This window comes from Oryzias latipes, chromosome 8, assembly GCF_053564925.1.
Source record: "Oryzias latipes strain Hd-rR chromosome 8, Olatipes_Hd-rR_3.1".
Classification (NCBI taxonomy): Eukaryota; Metazoa; Chordata; class Actinopteri; order Beloniformes; family Adrianichthyidae; genus Oryzias; species Oryzias latipes.
This window is the reverse complement of record NC_136244.1, coordinates 18,845,038-18,869,118: the sequence shown is the minus strand read 5'-3', so window position 1 is coordinate 18,869,118 and position 24,081 is coordinate 18,845,038. Positions and strand designations below refer to the sequence as shown.

The following is a 24,081-nucleotide window of genomic DNA, read 5'->3' as shown; positions in this document are numbered from 1 at the left end:
TAATAAAATGTGCCTTTATTTGCCAGATTTTCATCCAGAGACATTAAAAGCCCAGCAAAAATAAAAAGGCATTTTCTTTAAAATAAAAGAATTATAATAAATGCCCTACGTTCAGTTTCTATCTGTTTGTTATATCAAAACACAATAGAAATAAGGCAATCTACATGGAATGGTCTGCAGCGTGAAATGCTGAACACATCAAAGTATAGGCGGCATTAGGGGTAATAAAATGAAATGTTTACTGTTCTAAATGGAAAAATGAAATTGAAGGTATATTTTACAGTGTTTTCTTCCATGGTTAGAATTTTGGATGTAAAAGTTAAGTGTGCGAATAACATACAAAAAGCATGTTTACACTATCATGAATACAGTAACAGGAATCCCTGGCAATATCCAAGTTAATGTGTGTGTATTTACAGTCCGGTTTCTGAGAATCTTTTCCTCTTTTCTCAGACAAACAGCTGCTCGTCTTTACCTGAGCTGCTGCGTCTTAACCTCAGACCGGACAGAATCTTCTGGGCTGAAGAGATCTTGTTTTGCTCCAGATGAATACTCTTAGTTGTAAGATTGTGTCTCTTTTTTTCAGTGCTGTGCTGGTTATTGTTCATATTTACACTTTGAATTCTTTGCCACTCGGTTATTACTTCTTGACTTGACTTCTGAGCTGTGCTGGATGATCCCACCGCTTGGGGTTGTGTAAAAGCTGAATCCAAACCCAGCATGTACTGAGCGACCTCACGAGGGCTAAGTGGGACATCCATTTTTTCTTCTGTGGCAGCAGCGACTTGTTGGGACTGTTGAATGTTCTCACTGTGGCCAACTAAAGTTTGGGAAAGCCTCTGTGCCCCTGGTTCTGGAGAAGAGCTGCGGCTGCTGTCTGCACTCCCCTGATAATCCATCAGTAGAGCTGCTGGCTGCTTTTTTGCTCGGTCTGGGTTAAAGAGTCGGGGCCCTGAATATTGATGCCGATGGTACTTCACAGGCTGTCTTGTGAAGCGATAGTGTGGTTGGGTGGCCAAATCTGAGGCAGATTCCTCCACATCATTCAACGCAACTCTCATAGCCATAACTGGGAGAAGAGGGAGAAGAATCCGTCATAAATCACAGAAAGGTATACACAGTATGCTGATTTTCTTCACAACTACAATTTGTATTTTACGAATGTGACTTTTAGAAAGTGCAACCAAGTACAGTTCAAATGCTGAGCAGCAAAAAAATCCAATAATATAAAAGCTTTGAAGAAATAAACCGTTTTTAGTGGTAGTGTTTTTTTTTGCACTGATTAGAGAATGTCAAAAATATTTTTTAAAGTATTGAGTTAAGTTTAATTTTTTTATTTAAAAAATCACTAAGTTTTATCTATCTATAGATGAAAGACCACATCAAAATAACCAAACATTAAATGTTATAATTTCTTTGACAAAAACAATGGAGTTTTGTCATTGCGCTGTTCTCAAGTATTTTATTTGATTTCTTTTAAACTGTCATCAAATCCAGTCTGCATGTAGGCATCAGGTGACCATGTGCTCAGTTGTGTAACTGTTAAATTTCAGTTAGACTTGGGTTAGCCCTTCTGCTATTCTATGGGGTCCATATGACCCAATCCTTACATTGACATGTTATCCCTAGCATGACACAGGTGGATAAAGGTGAAGAGGATTTCATGTAATCCATGGACACTAGTGAAGATCACAAATCATTGAAGAAAAAAGGTTTAGCGCACTGTCTAGTGGGTCTAGATGACCCCACCCCCAATGTTAAAGTGCCTAGGATAGCACAAGAGTTACTGTATCATGAGCCAAAGCAAAACAGCAAATCTAGGAAAGTGTGGGCCATAAAGGAAACCATCTGAATGTTTCACTTAAATTTGAAAATGCTAATCTAACTGTAAGATTGTGGTGATGTTTTCAAAGAGTTCTTCTGAAAAAATTTAATAGAAATTTTGTTTCTAGAGGAGTTGGGGCAAAATTAATCTAAATTAAAGTAAAACAACATCATTACTACACAAAAAAGTACCTTGTGCCATGTACCAAATTAGAAGAGTACAAATGTACTAATATTTATTTGCCTTGATGTTTTGCACTAGTGTAATGGTATGTTGTTGTTTGTCTATGAAGACTCTCATTCATTCAGGTTGATTCCATCATAGTAGTAGGTTTAGGGGCTGTCATCTGGACTTAGTTTTTAAAAGTTAGAAGATGTTTCACCTCTTATTCAAGAGGTTTTGTCAATTCTGAAATAGCTGGTTGAAGAGTTGGTATATAAGCACTCATGGAGGAGGAGTCAGACCTGGAACTGGATGCTATTGTCAACTTAGCTACATGGTTTCGGCTCTTTAAGAGTCCTTTTTCCTCAGCTGGGGGTTGGGGAGCCAGTGACTCCCTCCCTAAACTGGTCATCTCTTTCCGCTGTTTAAGACCCAGGTGGCAGTGGTTCGGTTTGTTTGGGTTTCAGAACACTGCCGTAGATGGATGGACGAATAAACCTGAGACCACCATTTTTATTAAGAGAAGGTTTCCTTCTTGACAAAGATGGCTTCTTTCACTCCTCGCTCAAACCATTATTTCTCTCTGGCTAGACAGTGGACAGTGAAGTCCGAATTCTAGCCAGAGAGTGGCCAGAGAGTAATTCAGAATTGACAAAGCCTCTTAAATAAGAGGTGAAATGTCTTCTAACCTTTAAAAACTAAGTCCAGATGACAGCCACTAAACCTACGTCTGTTGTTGTTTGTGTGAGGTTCTGAGTCAACAACAGTGTCATCAAATTTGTAATATTTCACCTTATTTTAAAACCCAAAGCAAAACTTTTTGAGGCATATCCTGGTTTACAAGAGTAAAAAAAACTGAATGAGGGTGCACTTTTAATTTAGAATATTATTTTTGCATATGTTTTGAAACGATGCAAAGCAGCTGTAGCAAAAAGCAGGAAACTCAGCAGGAGGGAAGAATGAGTAAAAATAAAAAATGGAAAGTCCATAATTTGCAGAAAAACACAGTCCAAGGGGTTTTCTTGTGAAGGAATTATAATCTAATTTGTCTACAAGCATGTTGTTTTCCAAGCCTATATTGAGATTTCAGAACTAAATATAGATCTAGATTATTTTGTTTAAAATTTTAGTACACTGTTCAATTCTTTGTACTCAAACTCCAAATGTGTTTCCTTGGGAAAACTCGGTTCTGTTAAAAGAAAGTATTTGTTTTAGAAATGAACTGAAGGAATTTTAAAGAGATCTAGACAACAAAAAACAACCTATATGTAAAAAATATTAAGTCAACAGCTTTGGTACTACCTGATGTACCTGGTTGTATTTGCCTACTTAAAACATGCTGAGTAGCATTGATAAATTACTTAACTTCTAAGCTTTAGCCCTTTCTACTTTCTACATCTACAGCCTACATAGGACATAAGGACCGGATCTTCTCAGGAGTATCTGCCCAACTGCCACATCTGCCTACCTGCTCTCTCATTGGCTTCAGGGCTGAGCTGGTCCACTGCCTCATTGGAGGAAGACTTGTCAGATATATAACCCTCGCTTGAATCTCTCTTGAAAGTTCGGCTCTGTTGGAATGACACAGGTTGAGTGGTGGTTTTCTGTACGTGTCTACAGACTGCGTCTAATTCTGTAGTTCTGCAACTGGCCCCTTAGGAACTATAAATCTTTCTGTCCTAATGGCTCCAGAGGCATTTTAGGCGGCTAATACATTTCTAATAAACAATTGTTTCCTGTTTATAAACAAGTACAATGCCTGAAAATCAGAGATTGTGGAACGAGCTAACGTAGGCAAGAGGTAAGAGAGCAGCAGAACGAAGCTTGTTAATCCTGGAGGAAAAAGCATGAAGCTAAATTGTTAAGGCTGTTAGAGCAACAGCTCAGGGCAAGCTCTTTCTGTCGGGTATGAACACCAGACAACTGTTCCTCATCCTTTTAAAACAGAAGTGCTTACTTCTGCTGAGTGTGGCCTCTGCTTGGATGAGCTGACATTTTTCAAGTTGGCATCAGCTTCTCCATCCAGTGGGCAGGAAGCTCTGGGTGGGGTTTCTGGAAGGGGCGCTGTGGGTGCCGGTGGAGGGGGAGTACTCAGCGTCCTTTTTTGGCCAAAAATCGTATTGTAGTGTGTAATGAGAAACTCAATAAGCATCGACTGGTAGCTCGTCTCCAAGATGGCAATCATTGACATATCTGCGGACACTAGAGGGCGCAATAATGTTGGTCCAAACACTATCCCCAGATTGCTGGGGGACATCTTATTTTCATGGTTCTCTGAAACTCTGTGGAAACAAAAGGAGAATCAGATCAAGCAATGATGGCCCAGGTAATAAAAGTCAACTGTCAAGAAAAGGGTTATGAAAACCTGCAAGCATGTATGTGAATGCTGACAGACACTGGTCATTAAAGAAGCTGGAGGACATGTTTGCCCCAAAGACAAAGAAGTGGACTTAATAAAATCCTGAAATTCATTTACTTACTACTAAAATATCAATTTAAACAGACACAAAGTAGAGGAAGGCTAATTATTGCAAAAACTAATGTAAAAGCTACAACGCAAATGCTAAAATCCTTTAAATCCTACTAAATTAAAAACACACACAGACAAAAAACCCAAACATTTTTAAAAAAAAGCTTCACAATGGTAAATAAAAATTATAGGTAATTAAGTTACTACAGTTAGTTATTTTGTAATGTAGTGTACCTCATAAATAGAAAAACAACATTATTTTTTAAAGCAGTGAATCAGTATAAAAGTCAACTGAATGGTTAAACACTTGAATCAAGCAGATTGATAAATTCTAGCCTCAAAATGGCTGTTTGATTTCATCTGAGAGCTTGAAAAGTCAATACATAAAGTCAAAAAATTTGATGAAATATAAAACATGATGAAATAAAAACTATTCAAAAAGTGAAACAGAGAGTAAATCTACTAAATTATTTTAAAAAACGTATAGAATGGTGAAATTACAACCTCTCACAGAGTGCAAAGTGTTTTGACCTTTTCTATTTTGACAGATGGTAAGAGTGTATCATTTCAAAAACCACACAAGTGGGAAAAAGCAAAAGTACAAGAACCCATCTTTCTCAGGGGCTGAATGGTTAAAATAGCTGAAAGTGTCTAATGAAAGAATCAGAGAATCTCAAGAGTCTGAATGCACAGTTGAGGTGTTTCCCCCAGTTGCATGCTTACCTTTGCAGATGGGAAATGATGTGCTGCAGAGTACTGTAGGAATGTGTAGGAAGCCTCTTCAGAAGCTTTTGGAGGTCTTGCACGATGTCCATGATCTCATTAGAACCTGGTGAGGTTTCCTTTTCAAACAGATGCTGAATGGCTTTTCCCACCGCAACAAAATCATTGTACAGGTCAAAGGTTAATAAAGGTTCTGGAAGCTGGAAAGAACAATATAGGGATTATTTACTGATATTTGATATTTTATTAAAATCAAACTGAGATTTTATTTGTATATTTTTCAAACAATTCATGTTAATTAGCTAGAAATGTGCAAAGAACGTTTTTTTGCAGATTGCCTCATACCTCCTTAAAGAAGTGCTTAAGCATGGAGGTGATATCATGTGGTGAATTGTCTGAAAGATCCACCTGCTCCTTCTGCATCTCAAAGGCCTGACAGAGCTTTTGAATGCGCGGTTTGGATCCACTCACTCGGTACACACCCTTACAAACACAAGCAGACAACAGTTACAGCACACAAGTCCAAGTTAAAAACCCAGCATTGATCACTTTGGTTTCAGCGGCAGGAAATAACACCTGGACAGACAGAGCTCGACTTTCGATCTCAGATGTGCAGCGCGTCACAACGAATGGCACTTCATCTGCTGTGTCTTGTGAGAGCAGAGAGAGGTCCACTCCAAACACTGTCCCTTTCTTGTGCTCACACTCAATTTGACACACCTCCATACACTTCCTGTGCAAAGCCAGCCCACACTGCATAAGTGACAAGAAAGAACATCCATCAGTCGCAGTTTTTTTTTAAATGTCTTCTCTTCCTCCCACACTAGTCAGAAAAGAAAGTGAATGAAAAATGAGGCTTTTGCAGCATCTTTCTCGCTCTCATACCTCCTCACATTCAAGTCCGCTGACAACTATGTAGTTGTCACACTGCCTGCATTTGATCATCTTGCTTTTCAGTTTCTTTAGCCGGTGAGTAAGGGCAGCTTGAGAAAACATCCGTGGCTTCACAGATTGAACATCAACATACTCTGGAAAAAAAAGTTTCAATTAGCAGCTACACAATTCACGTTCTACCGTCTGTCCAGACGAAAAAGGTAAGCAAACCTGATTCTGAGCCCACATCTTTCTCGTCCAGATCGTCTGACGACACTGTGAGAGTGGACGCTGTTTTAGGCAGTCTCCTGTGAGCTTCGATTACATATTCCGATAAAGCGTAAAACAGAAAAGCGGAAATAATGTAATTATTTGCATAGCACTGATTTGCATGAAAAGACGCTTACAGAAAACAAGCGTCAACTCACCAGGACTGGATAATGATTCCAAGCTGCCACCAATACTTTCACAGTCACTGTGTCCTATCTTCCCTAAACAACAATAAAAGAAAAAATGTAAGTGAAGGGGGATTTCCTCATCCTGTTTTAAAATGATCATGACGTAATCAAACAAGGTTCTTACTTATGTCACTTGTTCGTTTGAAAGAATTATCCTCTGCCAAGAGAGATGAGTCCAGCACAGAGGTGGGGCCACTTGTTTTTCTTTTGCTTCTTTAAAAAAACAATACAATTGACAAATTGATAAATGAAATAATTCATGTTAAATTTCAATGCTGAACACATTTGACAGAAATGAAAAACCTTCTCTTTTGACTGTGTTTTATTGATACAAGAAATGGATTTACAAAGCAGCATAGCTTCAGGAACAGCCACAGACGGTTTACGGCACCTTTTGCCATGTGGGACATACTCTTGAAAGGTAAATGTTTGTAGCAGGTGCTCAGGACGACGTCTGCTAAGAATGTAAAGCAGATAGGGTTCACCGGGCTCCAGGGATCTGCATGTCATCTCCAGGTTGTGATAGCCAAGTGGAACCGGCTCCGTTTGCTGCCGTTGGAAGTAGAACATGTTGACTGTGACCTAAGAGAAAGATCAAAGCTGATGACTGATCCAGTAAACAGTTTACTGTGTTTGCAGATTTTCTTAAATCAGACTGTTTTAAAAAAAAATAAGGCATTATTTCCAACATGTAAAAAGCTTGAAATACACCAAAAGAATGAAGAAATGCAAAATATGCATGGGTAGATATCTATTTTTAAAGATTACGTATCCAATACTTTTTCTACTGAGCTGTACGGAAGCTGTAAAAAGATGGCTAAGATAAAATAACATCCTGCATTAACAAATATGAGGAATGTATGTATGCATAAACAGTACTCGGTTAGGATCCTGCAACACGAACTCATGGAAAGGTTAGCCAAGAAACAGGATAGGAAGATAGATGTTTGGTTTGTTTAATTTGTTTCTAACCTCTTTGAGCACAGTGTCTCCTTGACAAATGAGCTTGCGAATGTGAGAAATAATTCTCTCCTTAACCTTCACTAATTCATCTTGGTGGATCTTGGCGTCACTCACACACTGTCGGTACTGAACCTCAGACTCTATTACCTGTGGAAGACAGACAGGACCCTCAAAGTGCCATGCAGTCACATTTCTTCATAAATATTTTCTCATTTTGCATTTTAAAAAGTATAGTAATATTTTCATTAAAATGAATTCTAGGCATTAACTGCCACATACCTTTGCCTGGGCTTCATCCTTGGATTTCCTCCTTTTATCCAGTGTTTTGCTTCCTGCTGTGTCATCCACAGCTTTAGCAGAGACCATCTTGGCTTTTTCCAGCTCGTCACAGCGCTGGAAGTACTGATGCCTGGCTTTTTTCAAAGCTGTCACTGCATCATTCTATAAACAAGAGTACACCAGAGTAGGAAACCAGAGGAACAACATATTAAAAATGTGCCGGCTTCACTAGCATCTTATTTACTCACCATCTTCCTTTGTTCCCTTGCCCACTGTTCTTTAAACTCTCTGCGCCACTTATCGATCTCATTTCTCTTCGCAGCCAATGCCTATTTGAAAAGCAGATACAGAATCCTCATAATATACAATGCACTAGAATGAGCTATTTCAATAGGTGTTTGTGAATTTCTATACCTGATAGCAACGTGTTTGAAGCAGCTCGCAGGTCTTTCGGGAGGTCAAACTGTTCTTAATGTCTTGCTCCAGAGCCATGTTATAGATGTACTGTAGTGGCATCATTTCCTACACAAAGAGAGCAACAACTGACATGGAAAACAAGCAAATCCAACACACCTCTAAATTGTGTTATATTTGATATGTGCAGTGTGTTAATAATTTATTAGACCCCGTTATCAAAAACAATACCTGTTGCCAAACGTTGGTCTTGGCCCCCTCGGCTGTCTTGATAACATTCTTTGCAAACTCTTGTTCTGTCATAAAGAGAAAATGTGTGAATTGGAATCTTCTTTCCACAAAACTTTATAATTCTATAAGTCATCTTTATGATCCTGAACCTATAACGTTATTGTGGTGACCAGCAGTTTGGTTTTGGTACGACCCACTATTTCTCTTAATGCATTATTGTTTTATTTGGGTAATCAGGGGTTCAGTGTAAATACATAAAATCTTTAATTCCTCTTAGGATGGGCCAAGAGGGTAATCACTGTCTATTTACTCCCAAATGAAGCCCCTGTTCTTTGCTAACCCCCTCTTCCAGATAATCTTTAATCCTTTCTCTCTGCATGCATTGCGTGCAGCTCACTGGGTTCACAGCCTGACAGCCTCTTAGTGATTAAATTAAACAATCCAAGAATTTGCTTTGAACAAATTTGACCAAATGTATTTATTGATACATTTACTTCAGTGAAGGTTTTACTTTCATAAGCACTGATTTTTTTAAACTCTTTTTTGACATTATGAATAAGAAAATAATTTTCTAATTTGTAAAGCAAAACCACACCAACATTTCTGTTTCAAAAGACTATATAAGCACACTATATACAGAGTGTATATATTTACGTATCCACACGTGGTCTTACCCAGGCTGATTCTCTTCTCCATCCAGGCGAGAAGGTCCTTGGCGTAGCGGCACCACATCTTTGCATACTGCAGGGCTGTCTCCACTCCATCCTCACATCGACAGAGGGCCAAGTCTGCTTCCTGGGCTGTGAGGGAGTACATCAGCATCACTGTAGGCTCCACACTCTCAGAGCTGTAGGTATCCAGGGATGACTCTAACACCCACTGAGCTAAACCTTATTTCTCCTTAAGGATTCGAATCGCCCCGGCCTTTAAGGAAACACTAGTTTATAATCAAGTCTCAGCCCCAGCTTGATCTAATAAGATGAAAAAAGGAAACTGACATATAAACACATATTAAAATAAAAGCACAAACCCAGAACGGGAAACACTGATTGCATGTGGCAAGACATAGTTGCTCTCCAAGGCAAAAATACAGTGATATCCAGGAAGGTCTCAGCAGACTATTTTAAATATTTCCCACGTAATGTAGGCAGTTGCCCAGCACTTCCCAGAAACGAACAGATACGTGCCCTCCAAGAGATTTTCTACAAACCAAGTACAAACATATTAACTAAATAACTTCCCTCCTCTCCCCTCTTCCTCTCTACTTGACCCTCCCCCTGACACCTGTTTACATACGATCTACTACAAAAAGACCAGCCAATACAAAGACAATACAAAGTGAATCAGGCACAACACACATCACGCCGTCACACTGTGAGCATGACATCCTCTCCATCCATTTTCCTATGCGGCTCATAAAACACGGTGGATGATATGGGCATCAATCATGGTTTCCAATTTCTGCCTTCCATTGGATCTCACACATCGTACAACACGTTTTCAAATGAATGTAGCCGGTTTCAGTTCAAGACAACTGTTTAAATCAGGGTATCAACTTTCACTTCTCTCTGATCTGACACAGATCAGGACACAATAAACAAGCTTGCACTGCCAGACACCGAGGAACAACTTGTCTCTCAAGTTCCTTAGTCAGACATGTAAATGCTGTTGTCCCCCGCCTCCTGATGCTGACACCTAATCCAGTCAATCTGTGTGGGAGCCACAAAAAATTCAACAAAACGAGAAAAAAAACACGGGTCCAAAATAAATTAAAAAAACAGATGATCCCAAAAAAACAAGAAAACTACGTCCAGGTAATGTTCTACTGCTGACCTAAGCAATTTCTTTCCATGTTTTTGGGCTGTGCTAAGGTCTCCCTTCATTTACTAATAAGTATCCACCCATTTCAATTCTCTGCTTCCCCATGACCACAGCCTTTGGCCATTGAATTAAGGATTATCCCTGACAGATCCTGATTGTGAAGTAGCAGACTTTGAGTGAGGTTTACCTCCTGGCGTGGGACCGAGCTAGTTGAGTAAGAGGAGGTGGGGGAGGAGTCCCAAGCCAGAAAAGACGAGGAGATTCTGTCTGGTTTGGGATTATAATTTTCTATTCCACTAATGTTGTTACAGTCACCTTCTCTCTCATAAACACCAATTCTGCTATGACACACAGTTTGGGTTAAAGTCAAACGGGTTTCCACGGAAGAATCTACAAATAGAGATGTGTGAGCGTTTAAATTTTTTTGTATAGATTGATTCACTCTTCTTTTTATAGCTGACATCATTTATCTCTTTAATCTGTGGCTATTCCTTTTAAATATAACATTTAAAATTGGAGGATCCTTAAATCCTCTTCCTCTATCCTAATCTTGTTACTGTAAGGCAATTACAGCTCTATAGGGACTGAAATAGATAGATGCTGTAAGTGTCAATAACAACAGCTTGTAATGCTTGTAACAGTTCTTATTGGATGACAGATATCAGATCCAGTAACGTCTATGTTAGGATAAGCAGGTGAAGAGAAAAAAAACCCAAAATGACCAAATTAGTAAGAAGTACCTGTTGACAAAACACACTAACAAGGAGTCTATATGACTACACTTTAATGTCTTTAATCTCTTTTTTCTCTTCTGCACGTCATACCTAATTGGTTTCCATCCACATCATCGGTTTCAGCTTGAATCTGTAAGAAACGTGCAAGTTAGAAAAGTGAAAATCAGGGGCTCTATCATGTGAAAGCATGATTTATTTATTTATTTATTTTTTCAAAACCATCAACACAGCTTTTACTTTTATGGTGTCAGAGAGATCTGCATGCTCACACACCGGAGCCGACCTAGAGCTTAACATACAGGGTATTCAAACAAACCCACGGCACAACTTGTGCAAGGAACATAGAGACTTACAGAGTCGTCATTCTGGTCTGTGATTTCTGTACAGAGGGAATCTGAGATGGACTGTGAATCATCTCCCTGAAGATCCTCTTCTTCACTGTGCAGACAAAAACAAATAAATGAAAAGACAAATAAAGCTTGGGAGTCTGACATTTTGAAAACATTCAAAAAGCCTGACAATGAGTCATAACAGGAAAAGGATTTAAAGATGAGGAAATATGGACAAATATAACTCCATCATTTAATACAGTTTCTTAAAATCTGCATGATTTTGAATTGCACTGCACTAACCCCCCTTTGTTTCCTACTCCAGTAATGAGATTAATCTAAAGAATCTGAACGATTAAGGAAATGAAGCCATTAAATTGTTAATCCATAGGAAATGTGCAATACTTACTAAGAAATTAAAGAAAGATCAAGGTTATCAAAATCTCTGAAGATTTCACTGTATCTTTTGGTTTCAGACTTGGGGTGCACCCTCCTGACATCTGGAATCACAAATGGGAAAGACATTTTAACATTGGCTATTTATTTATAGATACACAAGACTTCACGCTCAAAGCCATACGAAATACATGCTACATGCATAGAAGAATGAAGGAACATGTTTTAATCATTTGAAATTTATGTTTGAAATTATTTAGAAATCTCACAATTTTGGCTAAACAAGACAAAACATTTTGATGCTGAAAGCTAAAAACGTCTAATGTTAGACTGCTGTCTCACCTTTGAAAAAAACCCATAATGTTGCATACAAATAAACTACAATAAATGCCGCTGACTAGAAAAGAAAACTTCTCAGAGACACCTTCATTTTGGTTAACCACATCCTGCTTGCAATTCGTGTCACATCCTATGAGGCAGAGTCCTTGTTTTTCACTCCCTTGTCTTGGTAAAAGCACAGAAACTCGGCACCGACAAAATAATTCACACTCACTCATTCACACCAGCTAAAATTGATTGACGTTTTAGTCTCTGAAATGAATTTACTTGCTATATTTTTATTGTTGATCCAAGGTATCACATTGTGGAACTTTTCTGATGTAGACTGCAATGTTCTCTGTTGAATTTAAGTCCTATTTCATTTTTAAAAGCTGTTCTTTTATGACATTTGTAATACTTCACTCTTGGCGTTCAGCACAGATTAGTCATGTCCTGTTAAATAAAAATGCAGAAGTCAAACAGAAAAGACGAAAATGTGTCAAAACGAATATAGGGTTCAGGAAGTTCACCAACCCCGCATTGAGTGAGGCTTCACTGCTAACTCAGGCACATTGCAAGGCCTCCTGTGCATGCAGTCTATGCTTGCACCCACATACAACACGCATGTGATTGTCAAAATAATGCAGTGAAGAAAATCACCAAACGCAAAGCAAATCACTGATTTTTCACATAAGAGGAAATTAAACATATTTGACACACATTTAAACAAAAAACACTTTTATGTTAAAAGCTGCTTGCTGTACTAGAGTTCATTAGTGGCTCAAGATTTTCCTTACCGATTAAATGTTTGTGCTTACCTGTTGTTTGAGAAGAATCCTTGCTTGGAACTGGTTCCTCCATTACTGTCACCCAACCAACCCTGAGACTCTAAAAGCTTTACTGACACATATTTTGCAACAAGGTCCCTCTACAGTTCATCATCAGTGGGAGAAAATCAGTACACAATATGTCCAAACAGGAAAAAGTACACAAATTCGACAATTCTCTGCATGCGGTTCTGAGCTTTCTACCGTTTTAACCTCACAAAATGATCTTCCTTGTAGAGGTTGGCCAATGTTTTCACCATCCAGAGAAGAGGAAGTGTATCTTTGTGTCACATTAGGCCCCACCCACCTTTTTTCACTCTGAGGTATCAGTTTGGTTCATTTAGAGTTACTGTTAGAAAATATCTGTGGCTTCAAACAAATATTGAAGAAGTTAATAAGTAGTTGCATTAAAAAATATCAGATCTGTACATACTAATCTTGATGCTGCAAAAACAGTTGATTGGCTCATTGAATAAAAGGGTGGACTTTTCAAACTTAACACGTGTTGGTGGTTAGTCTTTCCACAGCTTAAGAAAAGCAAATGAGGTCACACCACTCAGCAAGTGTAGCAGCATCACACCATTTTTTTGATGCCTTTTAAGTGCTAACGTTCATTTTCTACTGAAGTCACAACAAACAACAATTGCAACATAGTGACAATCAGAAAACCTTTATTCTTTAGTTGCTGGTACAATACAAAACACTTTTTTGTGTCATCACCTGATAAATGGCTTCCACCAAGAGATACACTTTTTCTACGATGCAGCCCCGTGATGAGGAAGAAAGTTAAATATCAGTTTTGATGTCTCAAATTATCTCATAAAATTAGGATCCAGTTCAAATCTCAGAAGGTCATTTCTATTTTTGGAATTTGTATTTTATTTAGCAATGTACGAATGTGTTTTCTTTAGGTAAACCAGCTACCTTCCATACACACAATTTAACCTGACGATTCAATACTGTTTTGTACAAAAGATAAAGTAAAACGTGGAAATTTTGAAAAAAGTCTTATACATATTAATGTGCTGGTGTTATTTTGGAATATACCAATTTATCCGAACTGCTCCGTAGACCTAAACATACTTTTTATCTCAGCATAAAGAGTTGCTAATGTAAGAACGTACTTGTCTTTTGTTTGGTGACAAGTAGGACATGATTTAGGACCACCACCACCCCACCCCACCCATGTGTTTTAGGATGTAAGCATGTGATTTATTTTTTGGGGTTTCTTGAAGAAAGAATGAAAAACCCCTTCATCTTGAACCACATATTTAAGGCAATCTGTGTGAAAATGATAAGAACTGGTTTGTGGTACAATCTGGAAACAATTAAATGTCAAAACTAACACTAAAGTTAAAAAAAATACACTGAATATTTTCATGATCAGCACTTTAAACCTGCTCTTCTGGTTGTTTAGAAAGTTTATCAACGTATTCTGACTGTGTTTAAATTTTACGATATAAAAAAAAAAATTTGAAAATCTAAAAATAAGTTGGAAATTGTTCACTTGAATCTCCAGTGGCCTCTAACCTCTCCCATACAGGGCACATTTCCAAGAATAAATTAGGAATTGATAAAAATACTTTTGCTTGAAATTTTTAACTATGGCTTCCTCTGAAAGGTATAATTTTCTGCTCCTCCCTATAAAAACAACACAAAACAGTTGAAATGATGCCAGAATGTTAGCCTAATATATCTAAGCATCCTTAAAAAATGGGTTTATGTAACACCAGGTCTATGTGAGTTAAGGAGGCTTTGAAGAGTGCTTATAGCTAGATTTTTTGTGATTTAAAGAAGCTAAAAACCTTTTATGGGTAAGTCCTAAATTGAATCAACAGAAATGACTGAGATGCATTGTACCAATCAATTTCCATAGAACAGATAGTAGATAAATTTTGGAATAGTCATTCAGAATTGCAAGTCTAGTGTCTTATTTAAGCAAATTCTAAAAATACAATAAAAGGTCAATATTATCCCTTCTTATCCTGTCCCTGCTAAAAAATATTATCTTCCTATGAACTTTGATGTGGTATTTCTACCAAAATCCTGGATAAAAAGGATTCAGGGTAACAGATAAATGACATAACTAGTGTGGTTCAGTGTTCATCCTAAAGCTCGTCTCTTGCTGTAGTGTCCAAAGCTGACTGGAGCACATCTGAATTTTGAGCCTCGCTGCTGATCTTGGCCTGCTCGCCGGTTTTTCCCGAGCGCGCTCTGTCCCAGTCTGTGCGGACCTTGTCATTGTCCCATACAGTCGAGGTCTCAGTGTCACTGATGTAGCCTGGATCACCTGTGTAGTGTGTTGGATACACGAGGAGAGGCTCTGCAGAAAATGCCTTCAGGTCTCTTTTTTCAAATTGATCCATATAATCAGTCCTGTAGAAGTAAAAAATAATATTTAATAACACCTTAGAAAAATGTGAAAGAATAGACATGACTTTCTTATTTAATGTGTTATCCATATTACAAACAGAATTAAACACTTACACTGGGTGCTTATTATACATAATAGGAAGAAACTCATCCACCGGCAAAATCCTCTTCAGTGGTTCTGCTTTTAAAAGTTTCTTGGCACCTTGTAATGACATCATGTAGCCAAGTGTCCAGTATGAGTAATCTGCTTCCACTAGATTGTGTATGTTTGGCACAGCTTTCTCTGGATGATCCACTTGCATTCTTTTCCGACCAATGTAACTAAAAGGCGTAAAACAGAAAAGGGAACAGATGTTTTTCTCTTTGCAGTGAGAGTTGGGACAAAGTAAAGTTTGTAAAGCAAGAACACACGTACATTAGATCCCAATCAAGTCCTTCCTCCCTAATCTCAGTCATCAAGTTTATCAAGCGACGCTTGAAGAAGACCTCAAAGCGCAGGTCATCTTCTATCACCAGAGATGTTTGCAGGCGCCGCTCTACAATCTTAGGTCAGAGGCAGAGTCATTAGTTTGCCCAGGATTAGTCCACTCCAAAATCATCTGAATGCTTCACCTTCAGGACCTACCTCCTTCCAGATGTTATAATGTGAGAGAAAGCAGCCCAGCTCTCCCTTTGTCAGTGGCCGGCCATGATAAGGGTCACTGTATCCGGGGAGCATATGGATACCCATAACATGTATTTCACTGACATTCATTGCTCTAAAATAAAGAGAAAACAATAAATGAAACAAAAATGGCTACAAGTATAGCTGCACATTTTAAACCCCAAGGAAAAATAATGGAATTTATTTGGCAAGTTAAACTTACTTTCCATCTACGGCTGCTATAATCTTACATGCAATCTCCTGCTCGTACAAAGCTCTCAACATGCGCTCTTTGCGATCCGTCCTTCTCTGCAGGTTTATCATAAACACCTGCAAAGATTCAAGGTTGTGTAATTACAGATTCCAACAGCAGAGGGAGACCATCAGCACAAACAGAGAAAGCGCCATTTTTGCATGTGCCATCTTCACGCCACTCTTTACTCACCTCGTCAAATCCCATTTTGTCGAGTTGCTTTCTAGGAACAGGTATGTATTTAGAAGGCATCACTGGGGAATTTCTCACTACACAGTAAGAGGGAAGATGGATGCATAAATGGCTTAAATGACAAAACCATGCAGAAAGTGCTCAAACGACAGAACAATAAAGCAGAAGAATATGCAATGCCAGAGAAAAAAGAGAAAGTTGGTTGCAAAAAGCTCACCATTAACCTCCAAAAGGGCATGCAAAAAGCTGTCTGCTTCATCTTGCAAAGTATTATGGGAACGCAGTGGTACTGGGAAGTAACCATAGCTCTCCCTGTTGCAAACAAACATCTGAACATCTGAAAGAAGTAGAAGATAATTTAAATGCAAGTTGCACGAGTAAAATATTTCCACTGATTTTATAATAACTAATAAGAGGAAGTATAAGTTTAATACCTGCCATCCGAGCAGAATACGCAAAAACAATGATGTCATCAAAAGCCCAGCTATAATCTGGATGTGGAGGATAAAAGGCGAGCTGCTTTGATGCTTCTTTCCTGAGGTCGATCAGAAATGTCGAGTGAACCATTGGAACAGCAAAACAGCCCTTTCGCACCTGCCTCCTGATGGGTATGTAAGCAGGGGTCCGCCTGTAATAACCCTGTCAAAGAGTAGGGAATTCGTGCATAAGTTAGTAAAGGAATTCAGAGCATTTGTAAGCACATGTAACAAACATCGAGGAACGGGTCTCTGCAGTACCTCTGAGGTCATCCCACACCAGAAGTTTGAGTAGGCCGCGCGAGATTCAAGCATTGGAGCAATAATAGTCTTATTTTCTTGAATGAGCTTCCAGAGCACATTAGGATTGGTGAGGAGGTTGTCACAATCCACCAGCTGCGAAGGAAGAGGAGAAGCTGTGAAACATGTTAATAAAAGATAAACATGTAAAGCAATCTGAAAAGAAACTGAGAATTTTACTATGATCAATCAGGAAGTGTGTGTCCAAGGACTGATCAAAACAGAGAATTCATCTCTTTTTCCCTTTCATCAGAGAATATTAGGAGTTCTACCTGACAATACAAACCTATTTAATGGATAATTGTACACTATTAAAGCATCAAAATGTTTGACAGGTTTTAAAACAAAAGAGGTATTTCTTTCTTTCTACAAGTGCTGCAGTCAATTGTTGCTGATTTATGCAATCTGTAATACAGTAGACTTTCTTGGAACAAAATCAGACCACATCTCACTATAAAAAAATAGAACAATTGCGGTGATGCTCCTATCATTTTGTGCTCATCTTCAGGCATAATTATGGAATGATCCCATTTGACCCTTTTTACTCCGCACACAACCTCTTATAGACCTTTCATTCTGGCAGGAGTTTCCAGTTTATCATAACCGAGGCCTTACACCACAATGACATTTCCATGAATTACTATACAGAGTCCCAACTACTTTTTTATTTCATTGAGTAAATTAGTACAATACTGATAGTATTTAAAAACCCACTCCCATGAAAATCATGTTTTTAGTGTTTTTAACATTTTCTTTTTTTTTTCTCATGAATTTTTTGGCTACATGACCTCCATCATGTAAAATTAAGCTTAGAACTGCTGCACGGTGTCCCAGTGGTTAGCGCTCTTGCCTCACACCAAGAAGGCCCCTGGTTCAAGTCCCAGCTGGGGGACTTGAAACAGAACTTCAATTTTTTGGGGGACCTTTCTGTGTGGAGTTTGCATGTTCTCCTCGTGTAACCATGGGTTTTCTCCAGAGACTCCGGCTTCCACCCACCCTCCAAAAACGTGCTTCATAGGTTAATTGGTTACTCTAAATTGACCGTAGTTGTGAATGTGAGTGTGCATGGGTGTGAGATTGTGGCCCTGCAACAGACTGGCGACCTGTCCAGGGTGTCCCCTGCCTTTGCCCGTAAGTGGCCGGGATAGGCTCCAGCAGCCCCGTGAGGGAAAAAACGGATTAGAAGATGAATGAATGTTTGTTCAAATTGTGGTGAATTAGAAGTCTACTAAGAATTAACTCATTAGAAGCATCACTTGTAGATGTAATCTGGATCAAAACTGCTCTGCTGAATAGATAACTCCAATTTCGCTTGCCAGTTTTATTACACCGGTAATGTTAGGTTGGAGTTGTGAGGGGCTGTAAGCTGGTGGGAAAGCATATAAACACATGGGTTATGGGAAGTAGGTGTGTGTACTAACTCTCCGCACCAACATCCCGCCTACAACTCAGAGGTGAATTTCTACTGAACTACTGCTGCTCTGCAGAAACTATGTCTTAGACAACTACACAATTTTTTTTTATTTTGGCTATAAACGGCATAATCATAATTAAAAGACCACTGGGAACACTTTTACAATAGATCAAAAGATGATCGGAGTGGGACTTTAATTAAACATCTGTACAAATGTCAAAAAATTGCTTTGTTTCCTAATAGTATTTAGCAATAACTTATTCTCTGCATCCAACAAACATCGTCTAAGTGATTTCTAACTTAATGCCTAAATTGAAAAGATTTTCCTTCGTTATGTTACTTTTGTTACTGCTGTGTACGCCGTTCACCTACCATGAAGTAATCTGCCCACATTTCCCGAGCCGACTCCAGCGCTGCTTGCCGAAGTTTCATAACATGCTCGTAACGAAGATCAGTCCAGTGTTTCGGACCTTCCTCATCATCATAAGATCTCAAAAGCACAAGTCAGTGTTACTTAGGCAGATGTGCAGACTTTCATTTAACGTTCTGTGAGTCTGTAAAGATGCAAAGTTTTAGTGTGGACTCAAAATATAAAACCAACCTGGGCTCCTCCTGTGGCCTCCACTCCACATAATGGTAAAGGTTTTGCACTTTTATAAGCCAATCCCGCAGAACGGCTGTGGTGTTGTCCACATTATGATCAGTTGCTACCCTGTCAATAGGTACACATAAGGCGATTAATCAAAACTTCAGCATTGAAGGACTTCAACAACTCAGACTAACTGCTTAAATTAAAAAAAAAGAACAACAGACACACAAAAGTTGACTCAAATAACAATAGGATTGTGCTCACTTTTTGTTATGTCATTGTTTGCTGTGGTGGGAACTGACACAAGCAGTAATAATACCAGGGACAAAAGACACAATACACGTGACACGTCTCTAAAGACAGTTACATGAAGAACATCTAAAAAGGAAAAGGAAACAGTGCTGCAGAAGTGAAACTGGTCTGTTAAGAACAAGAGGAAGCGTTCTAGACCAGTGTTGTTCAGGCTTTTTTTAAACAAGGTAAACTTTTTCCCTCACAAAACTCACCAAGCACAGCAGCAACCGAACATGCAACAAAAGAGAAACTCTGCAGTCTGTAATAAAATCCCATAAGCAGTTTTTGTAATACTTTTATTTTGTTTTTTGTTTTCTAAATCAGAAATGTAACTTTAACAAAAATGAAAAAATTCATTCTTGGGGGAAAAAACTTTTTCAATGGCCACTTAACCATAATTCTGTTTCTTTTATTTTGTTATTACTAATATTTAAACTTAGCTTCATTTTAGTCTGAAATTGAATTTGTCCTTGTTAAAAAACAACTGTTTCAGTTAGAAAGGTCACTTGAAACAATGACTCTAGATTCTAAATAGACACGTTTAATCCATCATTAATGATCAGATCTTTATTTAAATTATGAAACATTAGAAAAATTAATGTGAAAAATAAAGCAGAAAAAAACAACAACAATAAAAAAACACCTGAGGAACAGCTAGGTGGGTTTATATTTCATTCCTGTGATCACAAACATAATTAATTATCCTGAAAGATTTCCCACAGATCCAGAAAAACTCTGCTGTCTCACCAAACCTAAATTTCTGCAGCCTTAAAACTTCTCATTTGCACTGGTTAACTGTTAATTTTCAGATCAAACAAACTTATAAAAAGCATGCCCCCCACCGGCGCTCGTTCTTTAAAAAAACCCATCCAGAGGACGCGTGCCTCTTTAGCATGGTCTGTTTTACAGATGAGGATGGTAAAAGAAGTTCAGGCTTAATTGCAGACACCAAAAATGTAAATGATGGTTTAGCAAGTTCTGATGCCGTGGCTTTGGCGTGCTAACAGACAGCTGGGAAAGATCCAGCAAAAAAAAAAAGAGGCAAAAAAAATAACAAACACAAAAGAGTGCTTACGGCTCGAGACAGTTGTTTGCATTTTCCATATGTGACTTTATATGCTCATTGAGCATAGCGGACTAAATTGTCCTCCCTGCAAAGCAGTGTCTGGAAGGCAAAGTGTTAAGAAAGCCGTTTTACTAAGTCTAATTATTATAGAGGCTGGATGAAACGATAGAGCAGGATGGTTATGTTCAGGGCTTAAGATGCAAGTGGCTGAACATGTCATTTAGTTAACGTGAGAAAAGCTTCACTTTCACAAGGTTGCAGTAAAACATGGCTGGGCATGTAAAAAAAAAAAAGGTTTTAAATAGCTTCCAATATTGCAGGCACATCCAAAGACTGGCCCTGTGGGCCAAATGCGGCTTGCAATACCATTTCTAATATGCACTTTCTAAAAATTAAAATTTCTTCATTGTGATTAGCTAATTTACATTATTAGCCATTGTAAAATATGACCTTCAGAGTCTTAAGGGCCAAATGAGAAGAACAGATTTATCTTATTTTTCAGAATACAAGTTGCCATTTCTTCCACCTTGTTTGGTCAAGGTTGCGACTTATGCGTTTTTTTACATAAATAATTGTCCCACTAAGAACCACTAGAGGGCACTGTAAGTATTTGTTTCAGTATTTGCTACTGACAGCAACAAACAAAAAGCAGCGCCGGCCTTGGCGAAGTTTTTCCGATGCGACACAGACGATGAAGAATTCCATGGATTTACTTCAAGTGACATAAAGAGTTCAGTCATTATTATGATTTGCCTTTTAAGATGAAATGTCTGTTCTTGTTACAGTATTTCGTGAAACAAATTTCTCCCAAAAGTTCGACTTTTAGTCTGAAAAAATACAGTATTTGTTCCTATGAATAAAACCACAGTGATTTGTGCTTCTGAACAACGTTTTGCTATTTTCCTGTTGACATAATTTATGTTTTGAAGTTTATAGTGAGCATTTCGTAACGAATAACATGTTGCATTTCATTTCAAGTTTTTTTTTAGACAAACTTTTTTCTTTATTTTATTTCTGGTCTTCAAAAATGAAATTCACAGGAATTTAGCCAAAAACAGATTTAGATATAATTCTGTTCAACGTGAAGGAATGAAAAGAATCCCAGTGCAATAAAATTGTTAATTTGCCTTTCATGTTATTGGAATGGTTTAAAGAAAGCTGGCCGAATGGTTGGTCCTCACACATTTTCACCGGGCCCTTTTTGCAAAAAGTCTGGACATCCCAGCAATATGGGCTCAAAATGATAAAAAAAATAGTTGCTGTTACAAAATAATGAGAGTCCCTGCCACCAAATTGTTGGCGTATCATCCGGCCTTCGCAGATTCGGATGGTTCAGGACGTCCAAAAATGAAATGTGCAGTTGGGAAAAGACACTCAAGAGTCTGCATGAATTTTCAAACCTTTTGCAAAAGGGGAAAGGTGGAAAAACACGACCTGTTAGGCTCTGTGGCTGTCCACCATCTCTGTCCACAAGGCAAAAAGGCTTTTTTTATTATTCATAAGGGAAGATGAAAACATACAAAATACGTCATTAGAATGGTGTGTTTTTTTTAGTCTGCATTGCAGGTGTTGTGGCTCCATAAACACTCCAGTACAGAAAAAACAGAGACCAAAAGCCAAAAACAGGCCTACTGGTGACCTCGGCACATTTATCACTACTGAAGGCAGGAATCAAGCATATGTCTGCAACACAATACACACACATTCGTATATAGAATCTATTAAATGCATAATAAAAAGAACATAGCAAATATAAGGTAACCCCTGTAATGCATAATAATAAGAACATGGTAACCCCTACACCCCCACAGTATTGAGTCAGCTTTGAAAGATGGCCCACACGTTTTCGGTGGACCATAATGGAAGCTATTATAATCTGTATAATGATTGTTGGTGTCACTCCATGCCAACATTTGACCAAATATTTCAATTTAAAAAAAAGCAGTACTTTGGTTTTTGTGCTTCTGCTTGCAGGGACCAAACGTTAATGGACTGACATTAAAGTTACATAAAATGAAATCAGCAACTCAGTAATAAGACAGGAACATATCTGGCAACAAGAGAAGAAGTTGAGGATAAAAATGGAGTTTGGAGAAAGTCCTGTTGGAGGTGAAATGCTGTGAATGAATCTGTTCCCTGACTCACTCAGTCCCCTCCCCTCCACGTATGCAGATCAATGGAACTGTGATGGATCGAGGCCATTTGTGCTCAGGTAAGATATGTTGGATTAACTGGTTTATGGTTTGAAAGAAGAGAATTCAAATGTTTATTTGTATACATATATATAGTTTTCCAACTCCGAACGGAAGTTGCGTGTTACAGCATTGATTGTCATTCCAAATCCTTTGGGATGCACATCTGTCTCTTTATTTCAAATCAACATTTTATTGCGGATACTCCATCGGGAGGCTTTCCACTAAACATACCAACTTTCCATTGAGGTTGATCCAAAACGGATAACAACTCACCAGAGAGCCATGCGGTCTTTGGGGTAGTTGAGGCGCTCAATAGTCCCCAGGAAGTGCGGCAGAGAGTGCTCCGAGTTCCTGCAGATCAACGCAACATGAACCCGAGGAGCGAGGAGCGGAGACTCGGGGCTCCAGCGCTCCTCCGCGAAATATCCGCGGGCGGCGCGGTAGCAGCACAGCAGCAGGAGGAGCGACACGGCGGGGAGGCCGGCGGGCCAGTGCATCGCGGCTGTCCAATGACGGAACGTGGACTGAGAGGCGCCGTGGCTGCGGCTCGTGGTGAGCTATGGAAAACTGAAACCCCGACTTTCTGCGGCCATCACAAAGCCGGAGCAGCAGCTTCTGATGTAGCTTAAAGGGGAGGGGTCTGCCTGCTGCGGCCTTAAAGGGGATGTGTCGTCAGAAAACAAGACGCTCCAACTCCTGATACTTTTTGACACTTTTCCCGCAGATATCAGGGATTTATTGTGATCAATTGACATAAGTACAAAAGAACGTTATTATTATTTTATAAATCATCTGTGGACACTATAATGGCAACAGAAAATGTTGTTTTTACATATTTATTAATTAGCTATATTTTTTCCTTATTCAAACTAACTACAAATCTATTTTAAGCTATATTTCAACAAAGAAAAATAAAATGCACATCTTTTTAAAAGTGCTATATATGTGAATTCTTCAAAACATCTGCTAATCTGTTAACTTTATTTTGTTTTCGTTTTTGCTACTTTTTATGCTAAACTTGTGTTTTGCATATTACTATAAGAATTTATGGTAATCAATTGACAAATAAATTCAATTTAAAAATATTGTCTTAAGAAAGAGTGTATTATTATTTTAAACATCATCTGCAGACACCAATGGCAACAAAATATGTTGGTTTTACATGCATTGAATTATTAGCTACAATGTCTCTCTCTTTTTCTTGTAAAGCTAACTAAGAATATCTACATTTAAATATTTCAGCTGATATTTCAACAAACAAAAAATGCTCAGCTTTTTAAAAAGTGATATCAATAATTGTGCATTCTTGAAAACATAAGTCTACAATCTATTTTCTTCATTGTTTCTACTTTCTATGCTAAACTTAAAAACATTGAAAAAACTAAATAAATTGCTTTCAAGTGTGACATCATACAACTGCACAGTTAGGTAAAAAGCAAAAAGCAACCCGACATCCTGCCACA

General features: G+C 38.4%; 2 protein-coding genes and 1 long non-coding RNA gene across 7 annotated transcripts; 1 reads left to right on the top strand and 2 right to left on the bottom strand.

The window, feature by feature from the left end:
- Positions 1-13,082, bottom strand: gmip (GEM interacting protein). 5 transcript variants are annotated; one of them, XM_011478079.4, is made up of 21 exons: positions 12,815-13,082; positions 11,692-11,782; positions 11,307-11,391; positions 11,044-11,083; positions 9,073-9,198; positions 8,399-8,463; positions 8,168-8,275; positions 8,002-8,082; positions 7,754-7,915; positions 7,484-7,621; positions 6,903-7,093; positions 6,636-6,724; positions 6,482-6,544; positions 6,285-6,368; positions 6,066-6,208; positions 5,757-5,933; positions 5,526-5,663; positions 5,181-5,380; positions 3,945-4,269; positions 3,456-3,558; positions 1-1,069 (listed from the first exon to the last, which is right to left on the bottom strand). In XM_011478079.4, the coding sequence occupies exons 1-21, from the start codon at positions 12,855-12,857 to the stop codon at positions 450-452; spliced, it is 3,072 nt and encodes a 1,023-aa protein (XP_011476381.1). In that variant the 5' UTR covers positions 12,858-13,082; the 3' UTR covers positions 1-449. The 5 variants fall into 5 exon arrangements, with proteins under 5 accessions (XP_011476381.1, XP_011476382.1, XP_011476384.1 ...); XM_011478080.4 differs by having other exon boundaries at positions 6,924-7,093; XM_011478082.4 differs by lacking the exon at positions 3,456-3,558.
- Positions 13,083-13,477: 395 nt separating this feature from the next.
- colgalt1a (collagen beta(1-O)galactosyltransferase 1a) lies at positions 13,478-23,273 on the bottom strand. Its single transcript, XM_004071369.5, has 12 exons — positions 22,892-23,273; positions 19,076-19,186; positions 18,847-18,964; positions 17,022-17,156; positions 16,719-16,923; positions 16,502-16,621; positions 16,285-16,361; positions 16,063-16,169; positions 15,822-15,954; positions 15,612-15,739; positions 15,311-15,517; positions 13,478-15,199 (listed from the first exon to the last, which is right to left on the bottom strand). Exons 1-12 carry the CDS (start codon positions 23,113-23,115, stop codon positions 14,932-14,934), a joined length of 1,833 nt encoding a protein of 610 aa, XP_004071417.1. The 5' UTR covers positions 23,116-23,273; the 3' UTR covers positions 13,478-14,931.
- On the top strand, positions 22,510-23,042 carry LOC144994305 (uncharacterized). The gene is made up of 2 exons (XR_013657773.1): positions 22,510-22,635; positions 22,865-23,042. It is a non-coding gene; the product is annotated as an uncharacterized LOC144994305 (long non-coding RNA).
- Positions 23,274-24,081: the final 808 nt, after the last annotated feature.

Excerpts from the sequence above, each read along its gene's own strand:
- gmip (XM_011478079.4), bottom strand. The coding sequence starts at position 12,857 with ATGGAGGAACCAGTTCCAAGCAAGGATTCTTCTCAAACAACAG. Across the intron at positions 6,209-6,284 it reads AGATGTGGGCTCAGAATCAG|AGTATGTTGATGTTCAATCT; the intron begins GTTTGCTTACCT and ends TTTTTTTTCCAG. Across the intron at positions 1,070-3,455 it reads TGAAGCCAATGAGAGAGCAG|TTATGGCTATGAGAGTTGCG; the intron begins GTAGGCAGATGT and ends CTCTTCTCCCAG.
- colgalt1a (XM_004071369.5), bottom strand. The coding sequence starts at position 23,115 with ATGCACTGGCCCGCCGGCCTCCCCGCCGTGTCGCTCCTCCTGCTGCTG. Across the intron at positions 18,965-19,075 it reads AGGCCACAGGAGGAGCCCAG|ATCTTATGATGATGAGGAAG; the intron begins GTTGGTTTTATA and ends TGTGCTTTTGAG. Across the intron at positions 15,740-15,821 it reads ATTATAACATCTGGAAGGAG|ATTGTAGAGCGGCGCCTGCA; the intron begins GTAGGTCCTGAA and ends CTCTGACCTAAG.